General features: G+C 52.9%; 3 protein-coding genes and 1 long non-coding RNA gene across 5 annotated transcripts in view; 1 reads left to right on the top strand and 3 right to left on the bottom strand.

The window, feature by feature from the left end:
* Positions 1-2303: 2303 nt before the first annotated feature.
* On the bottom strand, positions 2304-7178 carry MIS18A (MIS18 kinetochore protein A). The gene is made up of 6 exons (XM_064729221.1): positions 6869-7178; positions 6729-6795; positions 5895-6017; positions 4787-4880; positions 3983-4097; positions 2304-2567 (listed from the first exon to the last, which is right to left on the bottom strand). Exons 1-5 carry the CDS (start codon positions 7137-7139, stop codon positions 4017-4019), a joined length of 636 nt encoding a protein of 211 aa, XP_064585291.1. The 5' UTR covers positions 7140-7178; the 3' UTR covers positions 2304-2567; positions 3983-4016.
* Positions 7179-7219: 41 nt separating this feature from the next.
* Positions 7220-16273, top strand: MRAP (melanocortin 2 receptor accessory protein). 2 transcript variants are annotated; one of them, XM_064729242.1, is made up of 5 exons: positions 7220-7275; positions 8007-8252; positions 11581-11680; positions 15005-15200; positions 16173-16273. In XM_064729242.1, exons 2-4 carry the CDS (start codon positions 8147-8149, stop codon positions 15072-15074), a joined length of 276 nt encoding a protein of 91 aa, XP_064585312.1. In that variant the 5' UTR covers positions 7220-7275; positions 8007-8146; the 3' UTR covers positions 15075-15200; positions 16173-16273. The 2 variants fall into 2 exon arrangements, with proteins under 2 accessions (XP_064585312.1, XP_064585303.1); XM_064729233.1 differs by lacking the exon at positions 7220-7275 and having other exon boundaries at positions 7661-8252.
* Positions 10656-13865, bottom strand: LOC135455788 (uncharacterized). Its single transcript, XR_010442393.1, has 3 exons — positions 13364-13865; positions 11501-11661; positions 10656-10805 (listed from the first exon to the last, which is right to left on the bottom strand). It is a non-coding gene; the product is annotated as an uncharacterized LOC135455788 (long non-coding RNA).
* URB1 (URB1 ribosome biogenesis homolog) overlaps positions 15986-24910 on the bottom strand; it is a 38196-nt gene continuing 29271 nt past the window's right edge. The window contains exons 31-39 of the mRNA XM_064729184.1: positions 23034-23194; positions 22563-22674; positions 22175-22281; positions 21475-21618; positions 20743-20852; positions 19433-19609; positions 18866-19107; positions 17675-18274; positions 15986-17089 (exon numbers count right to left, since the gene is read on the bottom strand). Of these exons, the coding sequence (XP_064585254.1) occupies positions 16878-17089; positions 17675-18274; positions 18866-19107; positions 19433-19609; positions 20743-20852; positions 21475-21618; positions 22175-22281; positions 22563-22674; positions 23034-23194 (1865 nt within the window). The 3' untranslated portion in view covers positions 15986-16877. The remainder of the gene's footprint in view (positions 17090-17674; positions 18275-18865; positions 19108-19432; positions 19610-20742; positions 20853-21474; positions 21619-22174; positions 22282-22562; positions 22675-23033; positions 23195-24910) is intronic.

Consider the following 24910-nt stretch of genomic DNA (forward strand, 5'->3'; position numbering starts at 1 on the left):
CCCGCGGCTGAGAGGAAAGAAGGAACGGAGAGAACGGCAAGAGAGGAGGGATAGCAGGGAGGAAAGTGAAAGGGAAAGGCTGGAAAGGACAGACGCGGACAGAGAAGGAGGAGACGGGGAACGAAGGAGTAGGGGGAAGAGGAGGGTAGGGTCTGGGGAAAGAGAAGAACAGAGGGGAAGGAAGAGGAGGAGGGGACAGGAGGGGGGCGAAAGGGAGGGAGGAAAGGGGAGGGTAGGGGAAGGGAATACAGAGAGGAAAAGGAACGGCAGAGGAGGAGACAGGAGGGGAGGCCGAAAAAAGGGAAGAGGAGGGAAAAGAGGAAGGCTGAGGAGGAGAGAAAAGGGGGGAGGGAGGGGAAAAAGGCAGAGAAAGAAGGGGAATACAAGCAGGAGAAAGGAAAGGTAGAGGAGGGAAGAGGAAGGGAGAAAAAGCCGCGGAGCGGGGACAGAACCCACCCGTCCGCACCGAGCTCCGAGTGAGCAAATGGCGGTTAACGAGATTACTGGATCTTATATAACCTCGGCCACGCCCCGCGCAGCCGCGCTGAGGTCCCGCACACCTGAGCCGGTCCCGGGACCCGCCCCGCACACCTGAGCCGGAGTCGGGACCGCCCCCGGCCCCGCCTCACGTAGCTCTGGCCCCGCCTCACGTAGCTCTGGCCCCGCCCCCGGCCCCGCCTCACGTAGCTCTGGCCCCGCCTCCGAGCCCCGCCTCACGTAGCTCTGGCCCCGCCTCCGGCCCCGCCTCACGTAGCTCTGGCCCCGCCTTCGAGCCCCGCCTTACGTAGCTCTGGCCCCGCCCCCTAGCCCCGCCTCACGTAGCTCTGGCCCCGCCCCCGGCCCCGCCTCACGGAGCCCCGGGTCCGCCCCGAGTCCGCCCCGCCCTGCCCGGGATGGGGGTGGGGCCATCGCTGGCGGCCCCGCCCGTGTCCCCCACACCGGCCCCGCCCGTGTCCCCCATACCGGCCCCGCCCGTGTCCCCCATACCGGCCCCGCCCGTGTCCCCCATACCGATCCCGCCCGTGCCCCCCACACCGGCCCCGCCCGTGTCCCCCATACCGGCCCCGCCCGTGTCCCCCACACCGGCCCCGCCCGTGTCCCCCATACCGATCCCGCCCGTGTCCCCCACACCGGCCCCGCCCGTGTCCCCCACACCGGCCCCGCCCGTGCCCCTCACACCGGCCCCGCCCGTGTCCCCCACACCGGCCCCGCCCGTGCCCCCCACACCGGCCCCGCCCGTGTCCCCCACACCGGCCCCGCCCGTCGCACCGGGCCGAACCGGGGCTGCTCCCGGCGCTGCGCGGAGCCCCGAGCGCTGAGGCGGGGCCGGGATGGGCCGGGGTTCTGGCTCGGCTCCTGTCGGTGTCGGCTGCCGGGGGGTCCCGAGCGGTGCCGCCTCTCCCGCGGCGGGCGCGGTGTGGGGCGGGGATCGGGACCGGGACGGCCGCGGGCGGCGGGAGCCCCAGAACGGAGGCTCCACACGGACGGAACCGGGAACCGGCCGGGGCGGGGGGAGCCCCAGGACCCTCAGACCCCGCCGCTCTCCCGGTGCCACGGAATCATTTCCCAGTGCAGGCCGAGGAGTCTTTATGAGAAAACTCAAAACTCAAGGATGCGGGATCTGAGGGGACGGGAGAGATTCTGGTATAAATTCAAAACACATCGTGAAAAATAAATCTATGGAGCAGCCCATGTGCTCTCCCAGCCTGGTTTCTGTGTGCTCGTCTGTGATTCCAGCTGCTCCCATGGGATTTTCAGCCTGTGGGGCTGCACTGCCTTGCCCGGTGCTAAGCACGACAGGAAACAATGGGAAAACCCTCGGGATCAGGCCGTGGAGCCTCTCAGTAGCCGTGTCCCAAAAGTCTGGCAGTGCCCAGCGCCTCTGGCTGCAATTTGAGGGGTCCCAGCACAGGCCCCCGGCACAGGGCCCCTTGCTTCCCCAAGTTCCCTTTAGCCAGGATGATTTTTGGGCTAGGAGCACCCAAAGCCAGCAGAACTGGCCTTAACCACTTTTTGTGGGACCTCTCATCTCTCTTCCTCACCAAATTCCCACTGTCAAAAGCCATCCCCTCAGTCTCTGCAAGGAATTGGGCTTGGATTTGCCAATCCAGCAGGGCAGAAATGCTGCTGTCCTTATTGTATATCCTAATTGCAGTAATTGCTTAAGAAATAATAGAAAGGAATTAAAGGAATGAAGAGAAAATAAAGAAGAGCTGCCAGCTCCAACTAAGGGATGCTCCAACCCCTTATTAATAATTTGCTTTAATTAACCAACTCAAACAAAGTCATTCGCACCACATTGATACAGTATGACTCTTTTTAATGGAGTTACAGATAAATATTGCAGAATGTAAAAAACTTTAAAAAGCCAGAAACTCTTTTAAGAGATAGACAGTGTACAGCTGCAGAGAGTCTTGGGATTCAGGAGAAAAATGCCCAAGTTTTCAGTCTGTAGCATCTTCCACTCTGTGGTCCCTGGCAGCAAACGTGGCTTCAGCCTCAGGAAGGCACAGGGAGTCAGGGATGTCACCGATCCTGGTGCCACCTCAGCCTTTCAGCAGCACAGTCTGCAGGGAGAGAGAACAAACGGGTCAGAATGGACAGCCTAATTCCAGAAAATCATCCCAATCCATACAGCACTGGGCAGAGCTGTAAGAACTTCCCAAAGGTTCATTTCCCTGAGGACTGAGGGCTCCAAGCTAAAGGCACAGGCTGGACCTGCCATGGACAGACTACGGGAAGGCCAGAAGGAAAAGCTACTGGGCCAATTCCATCAAACATTCCAAAATCAGGCTCCTCACCTGGTGGTGGAAGCACATCTTCCCTCCTGTGGGTTTTTTGGGATCTGCAGTGAAGTGCAGGGGGAAAAAACCAAAACCCAAGTATTTCCCACAATTGGAACAGAACAGTGGGGAAAAGGATGGAGGGGCAGCTCCTGGGGTGAATAACTGGGATCCAACCCCTCCAAACCAGTGGAAGCAGAGGCTGAGGGACAGAGCCCTTGGGCCCAGTTTGCTGGGATTCACAGGAAAACTGCTGGGTTTGACTGTGGCAGCAAAGCCCAGCTGGTTATCACGTCACCACCAGGCACAGCAGCAGCATCCACAGGGACCTGGCCAGGTGTGTGTGCCTGGCACAGGGCTCCCCAGTGCCCGGGAATCTCTGTGCCACAGGGCACTGGCCATTGCAACAGCTCCTACCTGTCCTTTCACAAGGCAAGATGCTTTTTCCATACAGCAAATGTTTTTTGAATTAAGAAGATAACACTACACTCAACTGGAGAAGAAAAAAGTGAGATCTGTTAAATTTTCCTAAGGCAGGCAAAAAAGAAAACCAAATTTAAAAAAAAAACAAAACACAAAAAAACCCCACCAACAAAAATAACAATGAAAAATAATCAACATATTAAGCATATTTCAAGAGAGTTAAATCAGAATGAGGCAACTGGGAAAGCTTGAAAAGCTGCAATGCTGCAAAAATCAAAAATCTAATGCTGCAAAAAAAGCCTTTTCTTACATCGCATTTTAGCCCCAAACTTGCAAAAAACCCTGCCAAACTCACAATTCACCGCATACAGTTATTGAGCCATTCCTGTCTTTGAGCACAAGTCAAGCTAAAGCTATGGAGACAAGAAAAACCCAGTGCTGTTCCTTTGGAAATCACAGAACCACAGGGAGGTTTTTCATTAGCTTAGGAAAATGCCCACCCAGTACTGAATAGCAGGGAAGTCAGGAAATCAATGTTTTGCTTCCAGAGACAAAAATTTAAATAAGTATTTACATGAAACCAGCATGTCTGATCAGAAGTGTTTATTAAGCAAAAACCCCTGGGGTTTGCTCTTGAGGGACACAAGAGGAGCTCCTTGGCTGGGACGCAGCCTCGCTCAGCCCTGCTCCCCACGCACAGGGCACCCACGCTCCCAGCTCTGCCACAGCCTGTGCAAAGCCCCCAGGATCCCAGGGATCGCAGGGCCAGCCCTCACCTGTGCCCTGCTCCTGCAGCTCAGCAGGCTCCTGTCAGACCTGCCTGTGCAGGGCAGCCACACGCGACTCCACCGTGCCCAGCCTTGTCTCCAGAGCCTTGAGCAGCATGTCCATCTGCAAAAGGACCAGGTGTGGGTCACACACACACACAGAGCACGTGTGGGGGGCAGAAAGGGCTCCAGTCTCATCTCACATCACCAATTCTCTTCATTTGACTATTTCCCTGCTCATTTACTCCTGTGAAAGCTCACCCAGCTCTAACACTCACTGTCCACTTTTTCCAGCCCTGGTGTCAGAGCCACACACTCAGCTTCTGCTGGACACCCTTCAGTTTCCAACTTCCTTACACTATTTGCTCCCAGCTCTTCCTACCTGCAGTCACCAGATTTTAGTACAGCAAAACATCAACCTCATTTATGATGTTATATTTCAATGCAAAGCTACAGCAAAAGCATTCAGTCCATTTGCACAACAGGCAGAAGAAACATGGCTAAAAGTTAAGTGAAGATCTGGAGAAGTGAATCAGAACTAACTAGAAACAACTTATCAAATTACTGAGATATAAACAGGAACCTAATGCTGTGCTTGAGAGACAGAAAATGCTAATTACCATGAAAATTGAAGGAAAGTTACTGAAAATCCTGCATAACACAAGGTACCAATGACATGAAGCAGACCAGTAGAAGCTACAATGCACTGAATTACTCTGGGTGAAATAAGCTGTTCTGCAGAAACTATTGGAGCACATTAAGGTTTCACAGAGGGGAATTAAACAAATTATTAATTATGAGGTTAAATCTCACCCTTTCCAGCACCTCTTCCAAGACAGCTTGACTTTCCAGAGTGAGTGGTTGCTCATGGATGACAGCTTGCTTTCCCGGGGTGCCTAGGATGTAGCTGAGATGGCACAGGTCAGATCATGCACAGATTCCCACCCTGAAGCCAAAATCCAAACCCAGCCCTCCTCCAGAGCCCTGAGAGACAGCCATGGATCCTGGGGCTGCAGTGAAAACTGCACAGACACCGAGAGCAGGGCAGGGCTGGCTGGGAGGGAGAGGCAGCATTACTCTCCAGGAAAAGTGCCATTCTGCAGCCAGGTCAGTGCTTTAGGGAATTTTACTGCCAAAAAATAAGGTATCATAGCTGTGGAATTAAGAGCACCGTCCAGAGCATGAGGGTGAACATCCACAGCAGTACAGTAAAATGAATGGGAACTTCAGAAAAAAAACAGAGACATTGAAACTAGTTCAGGTGAACACTGTCCATCAGAACAATGCTTGCATAAAGGAACTCTGGCACAAAGCCTTGATTCACTATATGGTTATTGAACAATACCTTAGGACCACTTTTAAGTGCTATAAACCGACTAAACCCAAGCACACTTTCATTTTCTAGACAGATTTTAAACGGCTGAGAGAGAGCCTCAGGCACATCCTCAGCTGTCAGATTTGCCTTTGCCCACCCTAGAGACAGAGCAGATGGGGCCAGCACAGGGCAGACCTGCCCCGAGTCCTGCCTGAGCCCCTCTGGCCACGCTGCCTGCTGGCAGTGCTGACCCCAAAGGGGCTCCAGACGGGCCTGTCTGGTGCTTGGCTTGTGTACTCCTCAGGGAAAATGAGAAGGAACCTCTCGTGCCCTGGACCTGCTGGTATTTGCTTGCCAGGAATGCAATTTCTCATACCAAAGGCAGACCTGGCTGGTTTGGGGTGGTTTTTTCCCTAGGATTTGCCTTACACAGTGATGTTCCTCAGAACTGAGCACTGTGATGCCAACAGCAGCAATACAGAAAACCCCTCTGGGGCAGAGCAGCCAAAAAAGCCACCTCTGCACTGCCCAGAGATATAACAGGAGAGCCCTCAGTGCAATGCCTGTGAGTGCAGTGGGGCTGGCACACAAACATTCTGTGCTTACCTTTCAATGGAGTCAATAGTGAAACAGAACAAATCTCTCTTGTAGTCCAGGCTCCTCGAGGTGCACCTGTAGATGCTGCCAAGGATCTTTGAGCAGCCAGAGCAGAATAAGGTTTCTACTAAGCTGTAAGGGAGAAATAACATTGATTCAGAAAAAAATAAAAGGAAGCACCTCACCCCATCCCTTTCCTTAAAAAGCCCCCAAAAACCAAAAACAAAACGCCAAACAATCATGCATTATCATTTCTTGAGGCATTCATTCTTGCTTTACACAGTGTAAATTATGAGCACTCATCTTTCAGCCTGAATTTGCAGCAGCTCCTCAGGCTGACTGACCTCAGCAAGCCCTGATCAGAATCACTACAGATCAGGATCACTACAGATCAGGATCACTACAGATCAGAATCACGGCAGATCAGGATCACTACAGATCAGGATCACTACATTGTGGTAGGGACCTCAAAGCCCATCCCATCGCAGCCCTGCCATGGCAGGGACACTCCCACTGTCCCAGCTGCTCCCAGCCCCAGTGTCCAGCCTGGCCTTGGGCACTGCCAGGGATCCAGGGCAGCCACAGCTGTGCCAGGGCCTGCCCACCCTCACAGGGAAAACTTCTTCTGACACTGAATCCAAACCTGCCTTCCTTCATGCTGAGGCCATTCCCCTTGTCCAGCCCTGCCTGTCCCTGTGAGGAATCCCTGTCCCTCAGCCCACACAGCACACCGCACACAAATGAGAGTTCCAGGCCCACACCGGCACTGCGGGCCCTGCACCGGGGCTGTCCCGGGATCCCCCGACCTCCCCGGGGCTGTGCCCAGCCACGGCCGGCCCTCACCATCCGCACTCGCCGGGCAGGTTGGAAATCTTCCGCTCCGGGTCCACGGCGACGCTGGCGGCCGCACCTGCAGCGGGAGGGAAGGAGGGAAGCAGGGAGGGATGGCGGCCGTGAGGGGGACCCGCGGGGCCGGCACTCACTGCGCAGCAGGATGCAGCCGCTCGCCTCGTCGTTGGACACCCAGCTGGACGTGTCGCCCACGGGCCGCCGGCAGCCAGCGCACAGGAACACCATGGGCATGGGCACCTCGTCCCGCTCCCGCTCCGCCTGGCTGGCGCCCGACTCCAGCAGCGACAGCGACTGCTCCAGCGCCGGCCACAGCGACAGCGGGTCCTGCTGGCCCGCCGAGGCACCGGTCCCCAGCATCGCCTTCGAATCGCCCGCCGAGGAAGCGGCAGTGACACCGGACATGGCCCCGGAACCGCTCCCGGGGCCGGCCCCGGAACCGCCTCAGCACCGAGGCTGCCCCGGAACTGCTCCCGGAGCCGCCTCAGCCCCGCCCGGGGGCGTTTGGACCTCGTAAGGTCGTGGAACCAAAGCAAAGGATGTGGGTATTCCAGTACATGAAGCGTTTTATCAAGTCACTCCTAATTCAGAGAACTTCCCGAGCTGGAAGGGCCCCACAAGGATCATACAGTCCTGCCCCTGGCCCTGCACAGACCCCCAGCAATCCCACCCTGAGTATCCCTGGAGCGCTCTCCAAACACTCCTGGAGCTCTGTGGGGCTGTGCCCATTCCCTGGGGAGCCTGCGCAGCGCCCAGCGCCCTCTGGGCTTGAACCGTTCCCTGAAATCCAGCCTAAACGCCTCCAGTGGGTCTGGAGCTCTGTGGGGCTGTGCCCATGCCCTGGGGAGCCTGCGCGGCGCCCAGCACCTCTGGGGATGACCCTTTCCCTGAAATCCAGCCTAAACGCCTCCAGACCCAGCTGCAGCCCTTCCCTGGGTGCTGTCCCTGGCCACGGGGAGCAGAGCCCGGAGCTGCCCTCAGGAGGAGCCGCAGCCCGGTGAGCCCTGACCTCGGCCCCCTCCACGCTGAACAAGCCCTCAGCCACTGCTGGTGTGGGCCCTGCAGAGCCAGCCCTTCCCACCAGACACATTCGGGAATGTTTTCCGGCCCGGCCGTGCTCCGGAGCTCCCAGAACAGAGCACTGCTCTGAGGGAAGGGCCTGTGATCCAGCTGGCACCCGTCCACCCCGTCCCTCGGTTACAGGGCGCCCGCCTCAGTTTGAAACATCCCGAGGAATAACAACACGAGTTACTGTCTCACTGATGTTTCCAGTCCTCAGGCAGTCCTTGAGCCGCGGGACCCGAGCGATTGGCACAGGCGCCGGTTGTGCAATTCCCTTTCTGAGGGCAATGCAGCGCCATGAGGCAAAGCTGTGGGTCGGAGTTCTGGGCTGCTGAAAGGGCGCCGCTGACATGGCCAACAGCACAAACTCCTCCGAGTACTTCTGGTCCTACGAGTATTACTGGGATTACATAGATCCAATTCCAGTAGATGGAAGCAAGCTGAAGGTTAATAAATGTAAGTACTGTGGAGTGGTAGGTGCTAATCTAGCACAGGGAAAATGTTGCATTGCTTGTCTCACTGACCTGGTTTTGTTTCCTTGCAGTAGAGTCCCTGCCAGTGCCTGGTTTGTGTGAATGGGTGTTTGCCTTCAGGCTGGATAGTTACTAACAAACACTCTGGGCTTTATTTTACAGTATCTGAAGCTCTAAGACTGCTGACACTAATTCTTGTTTACAAGGACAGATTACTTTATTTTTTAGCCATTTGCTAAGGGGAAATGTGATTACTTGTGAATCTGTAGTGTGGGGTGCTAGTGACCTGTGTGCTACTGCCACCAAAGTTCACTGAAGGAGCAGAGGTTTTCAGAAAAACACTGCGTTTTCATCTTGGGACAAGGCTGACACTGCAACTGGTAAGCATTCAGACTTTTACTAAAGGAAATGTATGTTTCCACTAGCCAGGAACAGTAAGCTGCAAACGTATTCTTTCACCTTCCCTCCCATCCCTGTGGATAGCTGAAACTCTTCAGATGTGGATTTAGAAACTAAAATTGTTTTTTCCCAAGGTCATTACAGTGCAATTATTATATATCCCAGGAAAATGTGATGGCCTTTCAGAATACCTTCATGTCTCTCTCACTAACAATGCAAGAAACTGGCTTTCTGGTGGTGAAGGTGGAATTCTCTGCTAGGAGCTGCTTGTCCTTTGCTTGCTTGGACAGCTGTAGGAAAAAGGAGTAGAAACTTACCCTAGAAAAGCTTTTCTGTGCATTCAGGTCAGCTGAGGGCTCATTGCCTCCAAACTTAGGGCACCACACTTTAAAGAAGGTGGTGTGAATATCCACATCCCTCCATACAGAAAATCTTGTTCTCTAATGCTGCAGAGCAGCATTTGGCGCTGCTGGGACCAGGAACAGCTCATCTAAAATTCTCTTAATTTTAATGTTAGGGCAGATGATTACCCCCAGATTCCACTAGGGAAACCCCAAACTGCTGAGCTGAGCTAGATCTAAGTCCTTGGCATGTGGCTGGTGTAGCAAAACCCAAAAATCAGGAATAAACCGTTCCCGTTTTCTCCTTGGTAACATTTTCCTACCTCTTGGATCACCTGGTGCACAGCAGAGGTGGCATTTGTTGTACAGCACTTCCCTCCCAGGCAATTCACAGGGCATTTTTCCTCAGCTGCCTCTGTCCTTGAAATCTGTAGAAACTGTGCTGCTGAGACAAGATGCTCGCCCTCAGTTAAATTTAATTTAAATTGGTTGACAGTTTTGTGGAGGAACAGAGAGTGCATCCTCCTGGAGCTATTATCCTTCCTCCTCCAAATTCCAGTGGGTGAACAGTGGCTCACAAGTTCTAATGAAAACACCAAGGGAAACAATTCCACAAATCCCTGCTTGGGATTTTTCACTGTTTGGAGTAAAAGTACCAGTCAAGCAATGAATATGCTTTGCCTGTCCTTGCACAATATTTACATTCCTATACTGAGAAAAGCTGCTGCTGGGATTATTGGCTTTGTGTGCTCTCAGTTTTGCCTCCCAGGGTTTTTTAAAATTCTTTTAATGTGAAACAGAGACCTGAATCTCTGCACTTCCTTCCTTCTGTTACGTGGCTGGTCCCTGAAACTTGTTGAGACTGAATTTGTCTCATAAAAATGAATCTAAACCCAGATAAAAATCCATGGTCTTGCTTTCTGTTTGTAGTGTTGTGCATCTCTCTCAATTTTGTACGAAAATAACGAAAAAAAATCTTAATTTACCCATGACCCAATAGGCTATTTAAAAGCATGCACACACACATGCCCAAAAGGTGACGGTAAAATTTAGCAACAGGAAAGCTTTTTATAGCTCTGTAAAATAAGAAAAGACATTATTCCAATTAAAAAACATAACAAAAAAAACCGTAACAAAAGCAAGCAAACAAACAAACAAAAAACCAACTAACTGCAGAATTTAAACCCAGGAAATTTTGGTTCAAGCTCCACCTGAGCCCTGGTGCCAATTTATTTAGCTTCAGTGAATCCCATGAAATCCATTAAAACCGTTTTTAAAAGATGAAGCCAGAATAGCTCTGACAGGGAACTCTATAAATCCAAACTCTTAATTTCTGTCCCAGTGGTGTGGAACACTTCAAAGCTTTGGGCTTCTCAAAATGTCCCGGGGCAAAGGAACAATAAAATAGGCTGCCCCTCCCCACTGATATTTCTCAGTAGCCCAGCCCAAACTCAGGTTTCTGATCAGGGCAGAGCTGGGCCAGCTCTGGTTTTGGGTTTAAAAGGAGCTGGGCTAATTCCCTTAATCTCTTTGTGCCTTTGATGCCGACACATCCTGAACTTTTTCACAAAGAAACGTTCAATCAAACATACCAGACCTGTTTCAGAGAACACAATGTTTTCTGTGCTTTCAGAGGGAAGATTTATTTTATCTCAGTCAATATTTGTCCCTGGAGCCAGTGACCCTTCTTTTTCCACCTCGTCTGCTGTGAATCCAGGGCAGGGCACCCAGACTTCCCAAGGCCATCAGCACAGTGGCCCCAGGAGGGAGCGTCTGTGGGACAGTGGCCAAAGGTGCTGTGGGGATGGGAGCAGATCCTCAGTGAGCCCAGGGCTCAGGCAATCAAACTGGCACAGCAGTGCAGCCTGCAGGAGAGAGCAGCTCCCTCTGCTCCCCCAGCCACCTCACCCTCCCATGTGGGCACACCTGGGCTCCGGCAATCTGTTCCTCAGATAAACCGTGTGCTCCTGGCACAGCAGGCAGCCCCTTGCACCCCTCCACGAAGGCTGCAGGGCAGGGGGCACCTTCCCTTCCCTTCCCTTCCCTTCCCTTCCCTTCCCTTCCCTTCCCTTCCCTTCCCTTCCCTTCCCTTCCCTTCCCTTCCCTTCCCTTCCCTTCCCTTCCCTTCCCTTCCCTTCCCTTCCCTGCCCTGCCCTGCCCTGCCCTGCCCTGATGTGCTGGGAGGGACACAGGCCCCGTGCAACAAACCCCTCTTGCTATTTCTCCTGGTATAAAACGCTTCCAGGGCTGGGATTCCCTCCCTGAGGGCCTCTCCTTAAAGACCTTGCAGGATTAGGCAGTGACCATTCAGGCTTCCTGCCCTGTGCTTGTGTAGCAGGAGCCACGTTCAGTTTTCTGCACAGGTCTGGGCACCAGGACACTCCAGAGGCTTTTCCCTCCCTCATGCCCACTGTCAGGAGGCTCCCAAGGCCTTGAACAAAGTGGCACTCAGACCCTCTCTCTGAAAGCAGAAATGAGTCAGATGACATACCTGCAGCAGGGAGGGCAAATCACCTTGCTGTGTTTAATTTCTGCCGTGCCAAATGACAGAACCCTCTGCTGTGCCCACAGACTCCATCGTCATCGCCTTCTGGGTCGGCCTCGCTGCCTTTGTGATGTTCCTTTTCCTTGTTCTGCTCTGCATGTCCTGCTCTGGATCGACACCAGCCAAGTGAGTACAACCACAGATAAAGCAAGAATAACCAGAGATAAAGCAAGTAGATACCAGTGTGAAAAAATAACCTGTGGGAAACACTCAGTGCCTCGAGTGATGCAGCAGTGACACGTTTGTAACTGCACAGAGGTGAAGCTTTTCCTGTCAGTGTTTGGCTGGAGCATCTCTTGACCCACTGCTCCTCCTTTTCAGGAAAATTCAGCCCAGCAGGCTGGGCAGAGATTCAGGATTAGGTCACAAGCAAGCAGAGGGAAGCAGCAGTCAGAGGGAGCGCTAATATTCCCATTTATTGGCACCCTAGGGCCTCTGGCATGCTCACAAAAGGTAACAAAAACAATTTAAAAAAGGCAGTTTACCCAAATAAACCACAAAGCAGGAGGTGGATTAACAACACAACAGACATGGAAATGGACATTAAATGGCAGGGTAACACAGGCATGTTACCAGCAATTTACTGTTCCTAAAAAACTGGCAGGAGAACTCTGTGTGCATGAAAATCTCAGAGCATTTGCAAGACTTAAACAAAGTATTGATTTTTAAAGTTTTTTTCACTTTTTCATCATGTTACTGAGCAAAATACTTGGCTCAAAAATACACACATTTATCCCTCATGCATTCAATTTTGGAAATCAAAGGAGCCATTGTGAACAAGGCAAGTCTAGAAATGTTTTCTGGAGTGCCCAGAAATCATTAATGAAACCCAGCATTCAATGAGATTTGTTTAGGCTTTGAAACCATCCCATGTTATCATTTTCCTAGGCTTGAAACACTGTGAGAAAACAGTTTTAGGACTGAAGAAACTATTAAACCCAGTCACACACAAAACTTGCCCTTTTGGGTCGAGTTCTGTTTGTTTTCTCAGCCCCACTTCAATTCCACTCCCCCCAGTTCCAGCACCAAAACCCTGCGTGGTGCTGGAAAGAAGCCACCAGTGTGAACCTGCACCCCTGCCCTGCCACCTCTCTGCTGTGTCACCCAGCCCTGCCCTTGGCATGACAACCACCAGTGTCTGTCAGGAACCTCCTGTCCCTTTCCTGGTGATAATCCCGATGTATTCACGCAGCAAACACCCGCTCACGTCACTGCTCAAGGCTGGAGAGCTTTCACCTTCATCCCTTCTGTGCTCATCCATCTCTGCCAGCCCAGGGACACCAGGGCCCCTGTGCTCTCCCAGATCACCCACGTCCTCCCTCAGCACCTGCCAGGGAACATTCCTCATTCCCAATCTCCCATCCCTGCCTGCCCTCTGGCAGTGGGAGCCATTCCCTGTGTCCTGTCCCTCCATCCCTTGTCCCCAGTCCCTCTGCAGCTCTCCTGGAGCCCCTTCAGGCCCTGCAGGGGCTCTGAGCTCTCCCTGGAGCCTTCTCCTCTCCAGGTGAGCACCCCCAGCTCTGCCAGCCTGGCTCCAGCCCTGCAGCAGCTCTGGGGCCTCCTCTGGGCTTGTTCCAACAGCTCCACAGATTTCTTGTGCTGGACCCCAGAGCTGGGGCAGCTCTGCAGGTGGGGTCTCGCCTCAGTGGGGGAGAGGGGCAGAATCCCCCCACCTCATTTGATGCAGAGTTGAAGCCATTTTGGCCGTGCAGGACACCCCTCTCCTGCCCCAGGGGGTAACACCAAGGGTGAACTCCCTTGGCAAGAGCTCAGTGCTCTCCAGAGCTGAGTCCCTGCTGAATCCCTTACCTGCACATCTGCACAGAAACAATCACTGACAAGTGTCCCCTGCAGGCCTGTGCCACAGCTGAATCCTGAGACACAGAGAGCTCCTGGACTGGAATCCACGATCCAATTACAGCACACACTTCCCTGCAGTCCCCAGTGAGGTGCTGCAGTTTTGGTGGGTGGCTTTGGCAGAGTGGGGAGGGCTGATGCCTGTACAAGCCCTGCAGGGAGGGATCCACGTCCCAGTCCCTTTTGTCAGCACTGCACCATCCCACAGAAATAAGACAAAAGGGACCACAGATCCCAAACCCATCTGCTGCCAAGGCAGCTGATGGTCACTCTGCTGGGACACAGAGCATTAACGTTTGCCTCAATGATGTGTGTTAACATCCACAATGAAAGGCTTTTTCAGCTGTTTCTTATCTCAGCTTTAGTTCTGGATTCTGCCTGGGCCCAGGTCAGTTCCCCAGCTGATTTTAAGATATGGATAGCTAGCTGGTGCTATTTGGCTGCTGGATAGACAGGAAACAAAACATCCTGTTTTGGTAAGAATTTTTCTTTGGTCTTCCTTCTGTAAAACAAAGAGGAACGATGCCTTGAATACACCTTCAGCATAGCAAAGAGAATTCCAACCCTGCCTCCCTGTGCCGGGCCTGCTGCCGAGACTTTGGGGCTTGTTTCTGCTTTTTGAATTACTCAGCTCGGTTCGGCTGAGCTCGGTACAGCGCTCTCCGTTCGGCTGAGCTCGGCTGGGTTCGGCCGAACTCGGAGCCGCTCTGAGCGTTCGGCTGAGCTCGGCTCGTTTCGGCCGAACTCGGAGCCGCTCTGAGTGTTCGGCTGAGCTCGGTTCGTTTCGGCCGAACTCGGAGCCGCTCTGAGTGTTCGGCTGTGCGCAACTCGGTTCGCTCTTCGGCTGACTCGGCCGAACTCGGAGCCGCTCTGAGCGTTCGGCTGAGCTCGGTTCGTTTCGGCCGAACTCGGAGCCGCTCGCTCCGTTCGGTTCGGCTCGGCTGGGTTCGGCCGAACTCGGAGCCGCTCTGAGTGTTCGGCTGAGCTCGGCTGGGTTCGGCCGAACTCGGAGCCGCTCGCTCCGTCGGCTCGGCTCAGCTCGGCTCCCTGAGGGCGGGCAAGCGGCGCCCCGTCACGTTAAACACACAAACCTCGGGGCTCTCCTGCTGCCGCGTCCCGCGGGCGGTCCGGCCGTCGCACTGTCAGGAAGATTAATCCACAAACATTGTAAGTTTATGTCCAAAAGGATACACTGGAGTCCTGTAACTTTATTTAAATAAAGGGAGAGGCCATGGGCATTTCCCACAGGGTGTCTCAAGTTACTGGGGGACGCAGCCTCCTTTTTATCCTAATTTCTCGGACGCATTTCCCTCTGTCTTCCCCATCCGCTGAGGTACTTGAGAGGCACAAACTTCCCCAAGTCGCCTAATACAGACCGCCTTCTGATGTGCATCTCCCCCTTCCTTCTCTTTGTGTCTATGTTCTTCAAGTCCAGGGACTCAGCACGGGCTTGGGGGAGCAGCAGTCTCTGTCAATTAGCGGAATTCCTCTGGAATTTACGGTTCCGTTCATTATTTCTCTCACCTCTCAGTGTCTGGGTTTCCCTACCCACAGCCCCGCTGTTTGTAGACACCTCCTTCTCGTTCCTTCCAGCACGGCCACGAACGGCAGCGCGGGCTCGGGCAGGAGCTCATTAGGCAGTGACTGCGCTCGCGCTAATTAACGGGCACGAGAGCACCCGGGGCTGATCCTGGTGCAAGGACCGAGCGCTCGCCAGCGAAATGTGTTGGAATCCCTGTGCGATCCCAGTGGTTTGAAGTTTAGGAATGCTGCGGGACGTGCTCAAGGTGTCAGTAACGTGTTTTTTTTTTTTTTTTTTAAAGAAAGCCGCCAAGGGGCGGTGGAAGAAAACAATAAATAATATAGCCTATTTACTGTCAGTGTATTTGCCTTTTGTGGTGTTGGCCGGCTCCACGGGGGTAAATTAACCTCAGGGGGAGCCTTTGCTGCTGTTCTTGCTCGTGTGCTGGAATACAGCAGAGTCCTTGTCATTTTACACATCGGGAAATACAAGTTCGGCTGAGCTCGGCTCGGTTCGGCCGAACTCGGAGCCGCTCTGAGCGTTCGGCTGAGCTCGGTTCGTTTCGGCCGAACTCGGAGCCGCTCGCATTGCTGAGCTCGTTCGTTTCGCCGAACTCGAGCCGCTCTGAGCTTCGGCTGAGCTCGGCTGTTCGCGAACTCGAGCCGCTCTGAGTGTTCGGCTGAGCTTTGTTCGTTCGGCGAACTCGGAGCCGCTCTGAGCTTCGGCTGAGCTCGGTTCGTTTCGGCCGAACTCGGAGCGCTCGCTCCCTCGGTCGCTCGCTGGGTTCGGCGAACTGACTGCTCCCTTCGGTGTCGTGGTTCGGCCGAACTCGGAGCCGCTCTGAGCGTTCGGCTGAGCTCGGTTCGTTTCGGCCGAACTCGGAGCCGCTCGCTCCGTCGGCTCGGCTCAGCTCGGCTCCCTGAGGGCGGGACACAAACTGCACTCTCCAAAAGGCTTGGGAGTTTGTAAAGAAATGTCATTTGAACTCAACTCTCGGGACAGAGCTGAGGGCTCTTTTAGGATAAGAATATTTACACATTCAAACAATTCCCTCATTTGCATCTCGACTTTATTTACCCCCCCAAAATTCCATCCATATTACAAGCAATGTGCAGTTCTGGTTTTTCCCTGTAAACTATTTGTACAATGGACCTGGGCACAGCACACAGCTGTGATTCAATTGAATAAACCCTGGTTTACAATTCCAAGCCTCTCACTGTGGCACTGCTGTGTTTGCAGGTCTGGACTGGCTGCTCAACCACCCTCACAGCCACACTGAGGAACAATGGATCAGATTTCCCTGAGAGTTCCCAATAAAACTCATGGATAATCACTGAAAATCCTTTGGGGTTCAGTTCCATCTCTCACCTGTTCTGGGCAGAGGGAAGATGGGTTTGTGTCGCACATGGCAGCAGCAGCCCATGGATCAGGGCTTTAATTTTTTGAATTTTATTTTATTTTAAAAAAGGATAATAAAAATAAACCACATCTGATATAAATGTCTTGAAGTGCCATTCAAGCTTTTTAAACCCAAGCAGACCATCCTGATCCCCGAGTCCAGTCTGCCTCTGTCTCCTCGTTCTTGGCACTCACACCCCATTGTGGGAAGCTCTGCGGCCTTTTTCTCCTGTCCTGTTTTAGAGAGGATGGATACTAAGGGCACACACGTGCACAAACAGACTCTCTGCTTCTTCAGAAAGATAAAAATGCCTGTAATAAAAATTATATAAGCAGTACTGTCTCTCAAACTGTTCAAGGAGAGGGAAACTGGAACTTTAATGTCCCTCTGAGAGATGGTGAATAAAATCTCCCCTAACTTTGCACCCAGTCATAAAATAGTGATTTTTGTGCCCAAACAAGGCAGGTCTGGATGAGAACAGCTCAGGAGGCTCGCAGGGCTCACGGTGCTGAGGACAGGGCACAGAAGAACGCTGAAGATCAATGTCAGTCCCCTGAATTATTGCCCTGATGGAGCCAAATCTTTTTGCAAAGAGACACAAGAGTTTCTTCCCCTTGTTTCCGAGTGTCCCGGTCACCCTGTAATTCCCAATCTGCACTAGAGCAGACCAGTCTGGCGTGGGTGAGGAACAGATCCGGCTGCTGTGCTCCCAGCCACGTGTCCCCGACGTAAATGGAAGTCAGGAACACAGAAACAGCTGTGGGAGAAAGGGGAAGAGAAAAATCAGAGCAGACATTCTTCTGTTTCCCCACAGCATTCGGTTGTTGGTGCCTCCAGGACTGTGCTGTGAAAGAGTTCCCAGCTCTTTCCTAGCTGGAAAATCTGGAGGGGCTCTGCCCATGCAAAGGCTCAGACACACTCCCAGCTCTCAGGAAGGAACAAACCAGTTTCCTGTTTCAATAAAGCAGTTTGAAATCTGACCTGGCAGATCTCTCACTGACAGCAGTGAGGATCAGCATCCAGGCCCATGTGGAACTGGGGTTTTTTGCAGACTATTTTCCCTCTTGGAATTATTTATTTATACCTTTTGTTCCATTTTAGTCCTTTAAAGGAAGTTTCTCAGAGGGAGCGGGAGTGTTGCAGTGCCAGAAACCCTCCCAGTGTGACCCCGCCCTGTGCTGCCCACCCCTGCCCCATCCCACCAGACACAGCTCCTGCCTGGGGCAGCCACGAGCCTGGCTGGCCATGGCAGAGCTGACTCCAAGGATCAAACCAGCCCTGGAATCTCCTCGTTTCTCCCAGCACTGCCCCTAACACGAGCGACAAGAACAGGACGGCTCACCTGTCTCGTGTGCGTCCTGCTGCAGCGCTGCCGGCGGGCACAGCGATGCCACCAGCCCGTGGCAGGGGCCGGGCGGGCCCTGCTGCTCCATGAGCTGCAGCATGATGGAGCTGAGCGCCCCGAGCTGCCCGCAGAGCCCGCCCGGGGCGCCGCCGGCCTGGCAGAGCCGCGTGTGCAGCTGCAGGAGGCCGCTCCTCAGCGCCCCGTCCCCGAGCAGCTCCTGCACGGCCCCTGCGTGCGGCAGGACACGGCTCTGCAGCCACCTCAGCACCGGGGACACGTGCTGCTCCCCGAGGGGGCTCTGCCCGGCCAGGGAGCGCAGCAGCAGCTTGGTGACCACGAGAATGGAGGCACAGGTGACAGCCCCTGCCTCGCCCCCAGCCTCAGCGGCCCCGAGGGCGTCCCCTCGCTGCGTGCGGGGCGCTGCTGCCAAACCAGGGTCCCAATGGGCAAGGATGGAATTCAGGTGCTCTCTGCATTTCTCCAGCTCTGACACTGCCACGTCTGCAGCAGTGTCATCTTCTGCCACCTCGCTCCTTTTCCGAGGGTGACCGTACACAGGACACGAGGCTGGAGCTTTGTTCTTGTCTTGGATATTTTCTGTAAGAAGAGAACCACCAAAAAACAAACATCAGACACTGCAAAGGATTTTCCTGGTACAAAATCATGCAAGTGAGGTGCTCCCCTGGGTGGATTCCATCGTTACAAATCCTGGCTTTTTTTTCCTTTCTTCAAAACTGGTGACAACAAGAGACACCAAATACTACCTTTCTATTGCTCTATTTATTTGTTGTTTTTACTTACACATCACCTTCAGATCCCCATCCACGCTCATAATGATTCACACCATTGAGCACAAAGCCTCCAGGCACTGCTTTTTCTCTTAATATTCCATTAAAGAATACCCTTTGTCAAAGCCTGACTCAAAGCCTGATTTGCCACTGAGTTTCATTTTAAAGCTCTTTCCCTTCATAAACCGTGTTTCTCCAAAGCTTCCAAATTGTGGTAAGGTTCTAAATCATCACAAGGAAGACCTGAAAAATGCCTTTCCATGTCCTTCCCTCCTCCCTCAAGGTCCGCCAGTCCGACAGAAGGCATTAGCACTACTTCAGAGGAGTTTGCCTCACTTGAACTGCTGCTCTGTAACAGCCACAAGGAAACAAACCTTCCTTGAGGCATTTCAGCACTTACTGAGCAATTCCTTGTGCTGGTACTTGTGGGCCAGGGCCTGCAGGTCCTGCTGCAGCTGCAGGTCTGTGCTGACCAGGCTCCACCTGTGCAGCAGCAGCAGCAGCTCCCGGCTGGAGAGGACGCTGGCGTTGACCGTGAATCGCCTCATGTCCCTGAAGGCCTCCACAACCCCAGCACGGTATTGCAGCACGGAGCTGAGGGTGCTGAACAGCTCAGCCAGCCTGGCCAGGTCTGTGTTAGCCCTGGCAAGAGAAAACACAACTGCCATGCATGCTAATTCATCAGCACAGCTCCTAACCCCTGCTGTCAGAATGGCCAGGAGTTAAGGACAAAGGACTCGACAGCAACTGTGCATCACATTTTACTTTACTTCCCCTGTATTCAAACACCTAAATGCTCCTGTCAAAGAAACCTGATCCAAATTCACTACTCAGCACACAAACTGAAGGTGAAAAAAGCCATCCCTCTAGCAGAGATACAGAAATCCTCCTGGCCTTAATGAGGTTCAAACTGGGCAGAAGATGAAATGCAAACCAACTAAAACAAAAACCAAAACAAAGCACTCACCGAATATGTTTGATTAACGCCACCAAAACACACAGAAATTCATTTACAAGCTGAATAGGAAGAAGTTTCCTGTTCTCCTGGGATCGATTCTTGTTTTGTCTCTTGTCTCCTAAATTTGTTAGCCACAGCGTGTGGACTAAGGAAATAATTTTATGTATCACCTTGTTCTCCAGAAACCTGAAAAACAAACAAAACCAAACAAAAAAAGGTAAAGAAAAAAAGAAAACCACATTGAAAGGCAGATCGTCACCAGCAGCTGGCCCATCACCTCCAGGGACCATATTCCAGTGCACTTTTGGTGCATTGCCTGAGCCTGTCAGGGCACTCTGTGCATGCAGAAGAGATGTCTGTGTGAGGGAGAGGCAAGGGCAGGAGCAATGTTCTAGACAGAGACAGCTCCAATCCATCCCTGTGCCCCAATCCACTTCCTGTGCTGCAGCTCCTGTGACAGGAGGTGATCCGAGGCTGCTTGAAATTTAGAAAGTAAAAACACCAGCACAAGGTGCCATTCTGCTTTTTTGGTTTTTCAGGGAAGTGATTTCCAAATCACAAAGCTCCCCCACCATCCTCCCTCCTACCACAGCCTGAAAGCAGTTTGGTTCTGTTCTCAGAAACACAGGGACACCTCAGAGTGCAGCAAGTTCTGCCAGCACAGCCCTTGGTGCCCTGTCTGTCCCCCTTGGTGCCCCTGCCCCCTGTCTGTCCCCCTTGGTGCCCTGTCCCCCTGTCTGTCCCCCTTGGTCCCCCTGTCTGTCCCCCTTGGTGTCCCTGTCTGTCCCCCTTGGTCCCCTGTCTGTCCCCCTTGGTGCCCTGTCTGTCCCCCTTGGTGCCCTGTCCCCCTGTCTGTCCCCCTTGGTCCCCCTGTCTGTCCCCCTTGGTGCCCTGTCCCCCTTGGTGCCCTGCCCCCTGTCTGTCCCCCTTGGTGCCCTGTCCCCCTGTCTGTCCCCCTTGGTGTCCCTGTCTGTCCCCCTTGGTGTCCCTGTCCCCCTGTCTGTCCCCCTTGGTGCCCCTGTCCCCCTGTCTGTCCCCCTTGGTGCCCTGTCTGTCCCCCTTGGTGCCCCTGTCTGTCCTCCTTGGTGCCCCTGTCCCCCTGTCTGTCCCCCTGTCTGTCCCCCTTGGTGCCCTGTCTGTCCCCCTTGGTGCCCTGTCCCCCTGTCTGTCCCCCTTGGTGCCCTGTCTGTCCCCCTTGGTGTCCCTGTCTGTCCCCCTTGGTGCCCTGTCCCCCTGTCTGTCCCCCTTGTTCCACCCTCAGCCCCCCGTTCCTGCACTGGGGACAGGACAGTGGCTCCCATGTCTCCTGCACTCTGTACCTTCTCTCCAGGCTGTGCAGGAGCCACGTGAGCAGGCTGTGATCCTGCACCAGCTCATAGGCAGCTCTGGTGACACGGGCAGCACTCTGCAAGATCTCCAGGATGCGACGCTGAAACAGAAAACACAATTTGTGTTTTACAGTCAGGATCTAATGATGTAATTTTAAATTAGCAATCTGGCTGGTACCCGATCAACTTAATGGTAAAATGACCACCAGCTCTTCTCAGCAGCTCCAGGGAAGGACAGACATTCTCCCTTCACAGCTTCACACCGCAGGTGCTGCTCTTACAGAAGCATTCAGGCAGCAAGACAAGTTTATCTTTTTGCCTGAGGTTTGATACCTGACACACTCAGGGTGGATGCTCCCAAACCTGAGAGCTCCTGGCACGTGGGTTTCCCTTCTGCTGAAGCCTGCTCAGGTAACAAATGCACTGGCTGGGGAATAGAGACCCCAAAAAAGGAAAAGGCGCCGACCGCAGGAGCAAAACCAGGGCACCCACGTGAGGCTCCATGAAGGCAGGAACCCGTTCCAGTTTCAGGGATGAGGGTGGCGCTGGTTTAGACACAAGCAATTATTGGCCCCTCTACACATACACAAAACCAACAAGGAACAGATTTTCAAGTGAGCCAAGGCAGAGTCAGCTGCTCCTTTCTGGTTTGTACTCGGGATCTCAAAGCCACGCAAACCTCTGCGGTTTGGGGGTTTGGGAACTTTCTTTTTTAATTCTTACCTGGGAGCCCTCGTCACACAAAGGACTGTTGAAGAAGGACAGAATGACCTGGAAAATCCTCTGGTAGTCATAGAGCTCATAGCAGTGTTTGTCACGCAGCCCTTCCCCAAGGAACCTGAGGATCCACTCCCGCTCTGTTTTGTACTGGAGCCACAAAGAGAAACACCACCCTCAGGCATTCAGACATTTCCAAAGAAAACCTGTTCCCAAGAGCACAAAACCCTGAGCACAGAACCCTGGTTCCCTCTGAATGCCAGCTCAAAGCTCACTGCAGCTTGTTCTGGACCTCTCCTTTCCCATTCCTATCAAATTTAATCACTAACATCCACTGGGAACAGTCAGTCTGCAGCCCAAACATGCAGTGGAAATGGAATTTTAGAAGTTGCTGTTCCTAAAACACTTCAGTTGAACTCAACATTACTAATCTAAACTCAAAGAGGAATTGCAGCTAGCTGGGGCAGAATATTCTGTTTATTGTGCTCACAGAGCACACACAGCACAACTCACTGTGTGTTGGTATTAAGAAAGAAACAAAAACCCCATAGAAACAACATTTTTCATTCCAATATGAAACATAAGAAAGATAATAAATAAATAATTAACTACCTATGGGAGAATGAGATGTCATTGTATTTTTTATGGCTGTTTTTAGTACATTTCTGAAGAATTAATTACTGGATACCTAAAATGGGACTCTTACCTCAAAATCAAAACTGTAGAAAAGCTGGAAAAAGCCTGGTACCTTCCTCAGGTCCAAATACTGGTGTGACAGCAGGAATCTGTTCACCTTTATGTACATGTGGTCCTCTGTGAAGGGAAAAGCTGGTTAATAAAGCTGCATTGGAGGAGGACAAGGCTCCCAGTGCACAACCAGGGACCACAATCCGTGGAAGCTGCAGCGCGTGTGCAGAGCTCCAGGCTGGAGAACAGCCCAGAAGTGCACAGGGCCTTTGCTCCGAGCTCCCTCGGTGCTGCCCAGCCTCCCCTTCCCTGCCCAGAACTGCAGCTCAGTCAGGAGAGCACGGAGCAGCTGAGGAGATCAGCACTCCCCAAGTGAGCCCTGCTGCTCACCCAGCAAGTCCCAGTACCTGGCCTCAGGATCTGCTGTGCCACACGGGCAATGTAGAGGCTCAGGGAGAAGGTGAGCCTGAGGTTGGGCTGCCTGATTCCGTTCTGCACGGCGTCCAAGAGATACAGCAACTGCAAGAGCCCAGGGAGAGAGGCTGAGGCACAGCCCCAGTGAACACAACAGGAGAACAAGGCACCAACCAGCTTCTGGGACGCTGCATGGGCCATACAGGCCAAATATCAATTCCATCAGGATTGCCAGTCCTGCATACAAAACTCCCAAGAATTTCTACAACGTGTTTTCCCCTTTCTCTGTCCATGGTTATAGCAGGAGGAAACCCAAAGCAATAGAGGAGAAACAATGGGAGAGAGGATAGAAGGCTTCTTTTAGCTGTCTCCCCACATGCATGTGGGTGGATGAGCAAGGCAGCATCTCCCCCACACATGTCCATGATGTACCAGATGTTACCTGGCACCCTGGCACTGCTCACCTGGCTCTGCTCCCGACAGCGAGCCCCGTCCAGGTGGCAGCGGAAGGAGGCCAGCACAAAATACGCCGCCGCTCTCATGCTGGGGTCGTAGCTGCTCAGGGCAGCCACGGTGAGACCCAGGGCGTTGACTTCCACAAACTTGTGACAGGCCACCACGCACTCTGAGGGGATGGGAGAGAAGCAGAGAGCAGCCTGTGTTAGCACTGACAGTCCAGGGTGTGTCACAGCACTCGAACCCCTCACACCCCTGGCCATGAGCACCCATTCCTGGCTCTACCCCACAAACTGTGACCTCAGGCCACGGAGGCTCCTCCAGCTCACAGAGGGCTCCAGCAATTCCCTCTGAGCAGGAATTCTCTACGTGAGCTGAAATGCACGGGGCTGCTCTCACTTATTGAGACAGGGACGATCCTGCCCACCAGGCCATGCAAAGTTGGGGTAAATTCTGTACACACATCTTTGTGTCTCACTGTGTCAGGGAAGCTGAGTACAAAGAACAACCAGAGGGAAAATTCATCTCTCCAGAGCATTACAGGGTGCCTGAAAAAGCAGCACTAAAAAGCTCTTGCACAGAAAGGATGGGAGAGTAACACACGAACAGCCCATAAAGCACAGCAGGTGTCCCTGTGCAGGCACAAGTGACTCTGGTGGTCAGGCCTGCCCTGAGCCCTTCCAGGTAAAACAAAATCCAGCAATGGGCAGAGATCAGCCCCAGAGCAAGCAGGAAGCACACACTGCGGCATTCAGCCTTCAGGATCTGGGGTTTCTCCTCTGAGGGCTCCTGCTCTGTGTGCTTTGGATGTGTTTGCTGCCATCTGCACTCACTGATGGCTGGAAATGACTGCGTGTGAACGTCCCACCTCACCTCCAGGCATGGAGCCCCACGGCACCTCAGGGGTGTTTTACAGCTACAAATGTACACAAGTTTAGCAATAATATTCATGGATTTTCTTGTCATTCACACTGAAGGTCAGGAGGAAGTTTCTAAAACAAACATTCCTATTTAAGAAGGAAGGGGCTGCAATCTTACTGCCAAGCACCCACATGTGGCCCACTGATTTCCTCCTCTATCACTGCCCACACAGACTAGTGTGTGTGTAAATATGTGTGTATATATATGTACATGTGTGTATGTGTGCATGTATGTATTTATATATATAAAACCACGTTTAAATAATCACAGATTATTTCTGTCCCTGTACCAGCACCTGGGCTATTTCTCTCATCTCTTTCTCTACTGCTAGAACTACTAAAACCCAATTTCATGCCTGGCAGTTTCCCACTGCCAGCTCAAGCAGAGTCTCCAGTTCCCCCCAGCCCTGCCATCTGTCCCAGGGCCAGCACTCTGCTCCTTCAGGCTGCAGCCCTGCTGCTGGTGTGAACCCACCATTCCCAATGGGGCAGAGGGCCACAGGATGAAACCCAAGATTCTCACTTCAGCAGGCCACAGGAAGATTTATTTGGAAAACTTGCCTTCAATGAAAGCATGCAGTGGTAATATTTTCCATCCTGCTGCCCTTGGACAATATGTTCAAAAACTGACATAAAATAACAAGCTTTTATTAGAAAAGCACCCCAATTTAATTCTATGTCTGACATAGAGCTTATTTAAAGGACCTTGAGAACCAGGATGGAAAAGCTTTCCATAAGATGCTTATCAGAGCTAAAGATAGACAGAACTTGCTATCTGCCCAGCCCCAGATTTGCTTTTTCCTCAGCAAGCACTGAGCACTGTGCAACAAGTCCATGTTTATGCATTCTGATGGCACTGTGCAGCCAGCACAAAGAGCAAACAAATAAAGAACTGGGAGTTCCAAGAGCAGCTGACGTGGTTTACAGGCACCCTGGGACTGGGACCCATCAATCACTTGGGCCCT

Source organism: Zonotrichia leucophrys, chromosome 1 (assembly GCF_028769735.1).
Source record: "Zonotrichia leucophrys gambelii isolate GWCS_2022_RI chromosome 1, RI_Zleu_2.0, whole genome shotgun sequence".
NCBI classification, from domain to species: domain Eukaryota; kingdom Metazoa; phylum Chordata; class Aves; order Passeriformes; family Passerellidae; genus Zonotrichia; species Zonotrichia leucophrys.

Coding starts and splice junctions, on each gene's coding strand:
- MRAP (XM_064729242.1), top strand. CDS start 8,147: ATGGCCAACAGCACAAACTCCTCCGAGTACTTCTGGTCCTACGAGTAT. Junction 8,253..11,580: donor CAAGCTGAAGGTTAATAAAT/GTAAGTACTGTG, acceptor CTGTGCCCACAG/ACTCCATCGTCATCGCCTTC. Junction 11,681..15,004: donor TCTGGATCGACACCAGCCAA/GTGAGTACAACC, acceptor CGTTCCTTCCAG/CACGGCCACGAACGGCAGCG.
- MIS18A (XM_064729221.1), bottom strand. CDS start 7,139: ATGTCCGGTGTCACTGCCGCTTCCTCGGCGGGCGATTCGAAGGCGATG. Junction 6,018..6,728: donor CTGCCCGGCGAGTGCGGATG/GTGAGGGCCGGC, acceptor TCTCCCTTACAG/CTTAGTAGAAACCTTATTCT. Junction 4,098..4,786: donor TGGAAGAGGTGCTGGAAAGG/GTGAGATTTAAC, acceptor GTCCTTTTGCAG/ATGGACATGCTGCTCAAGGC.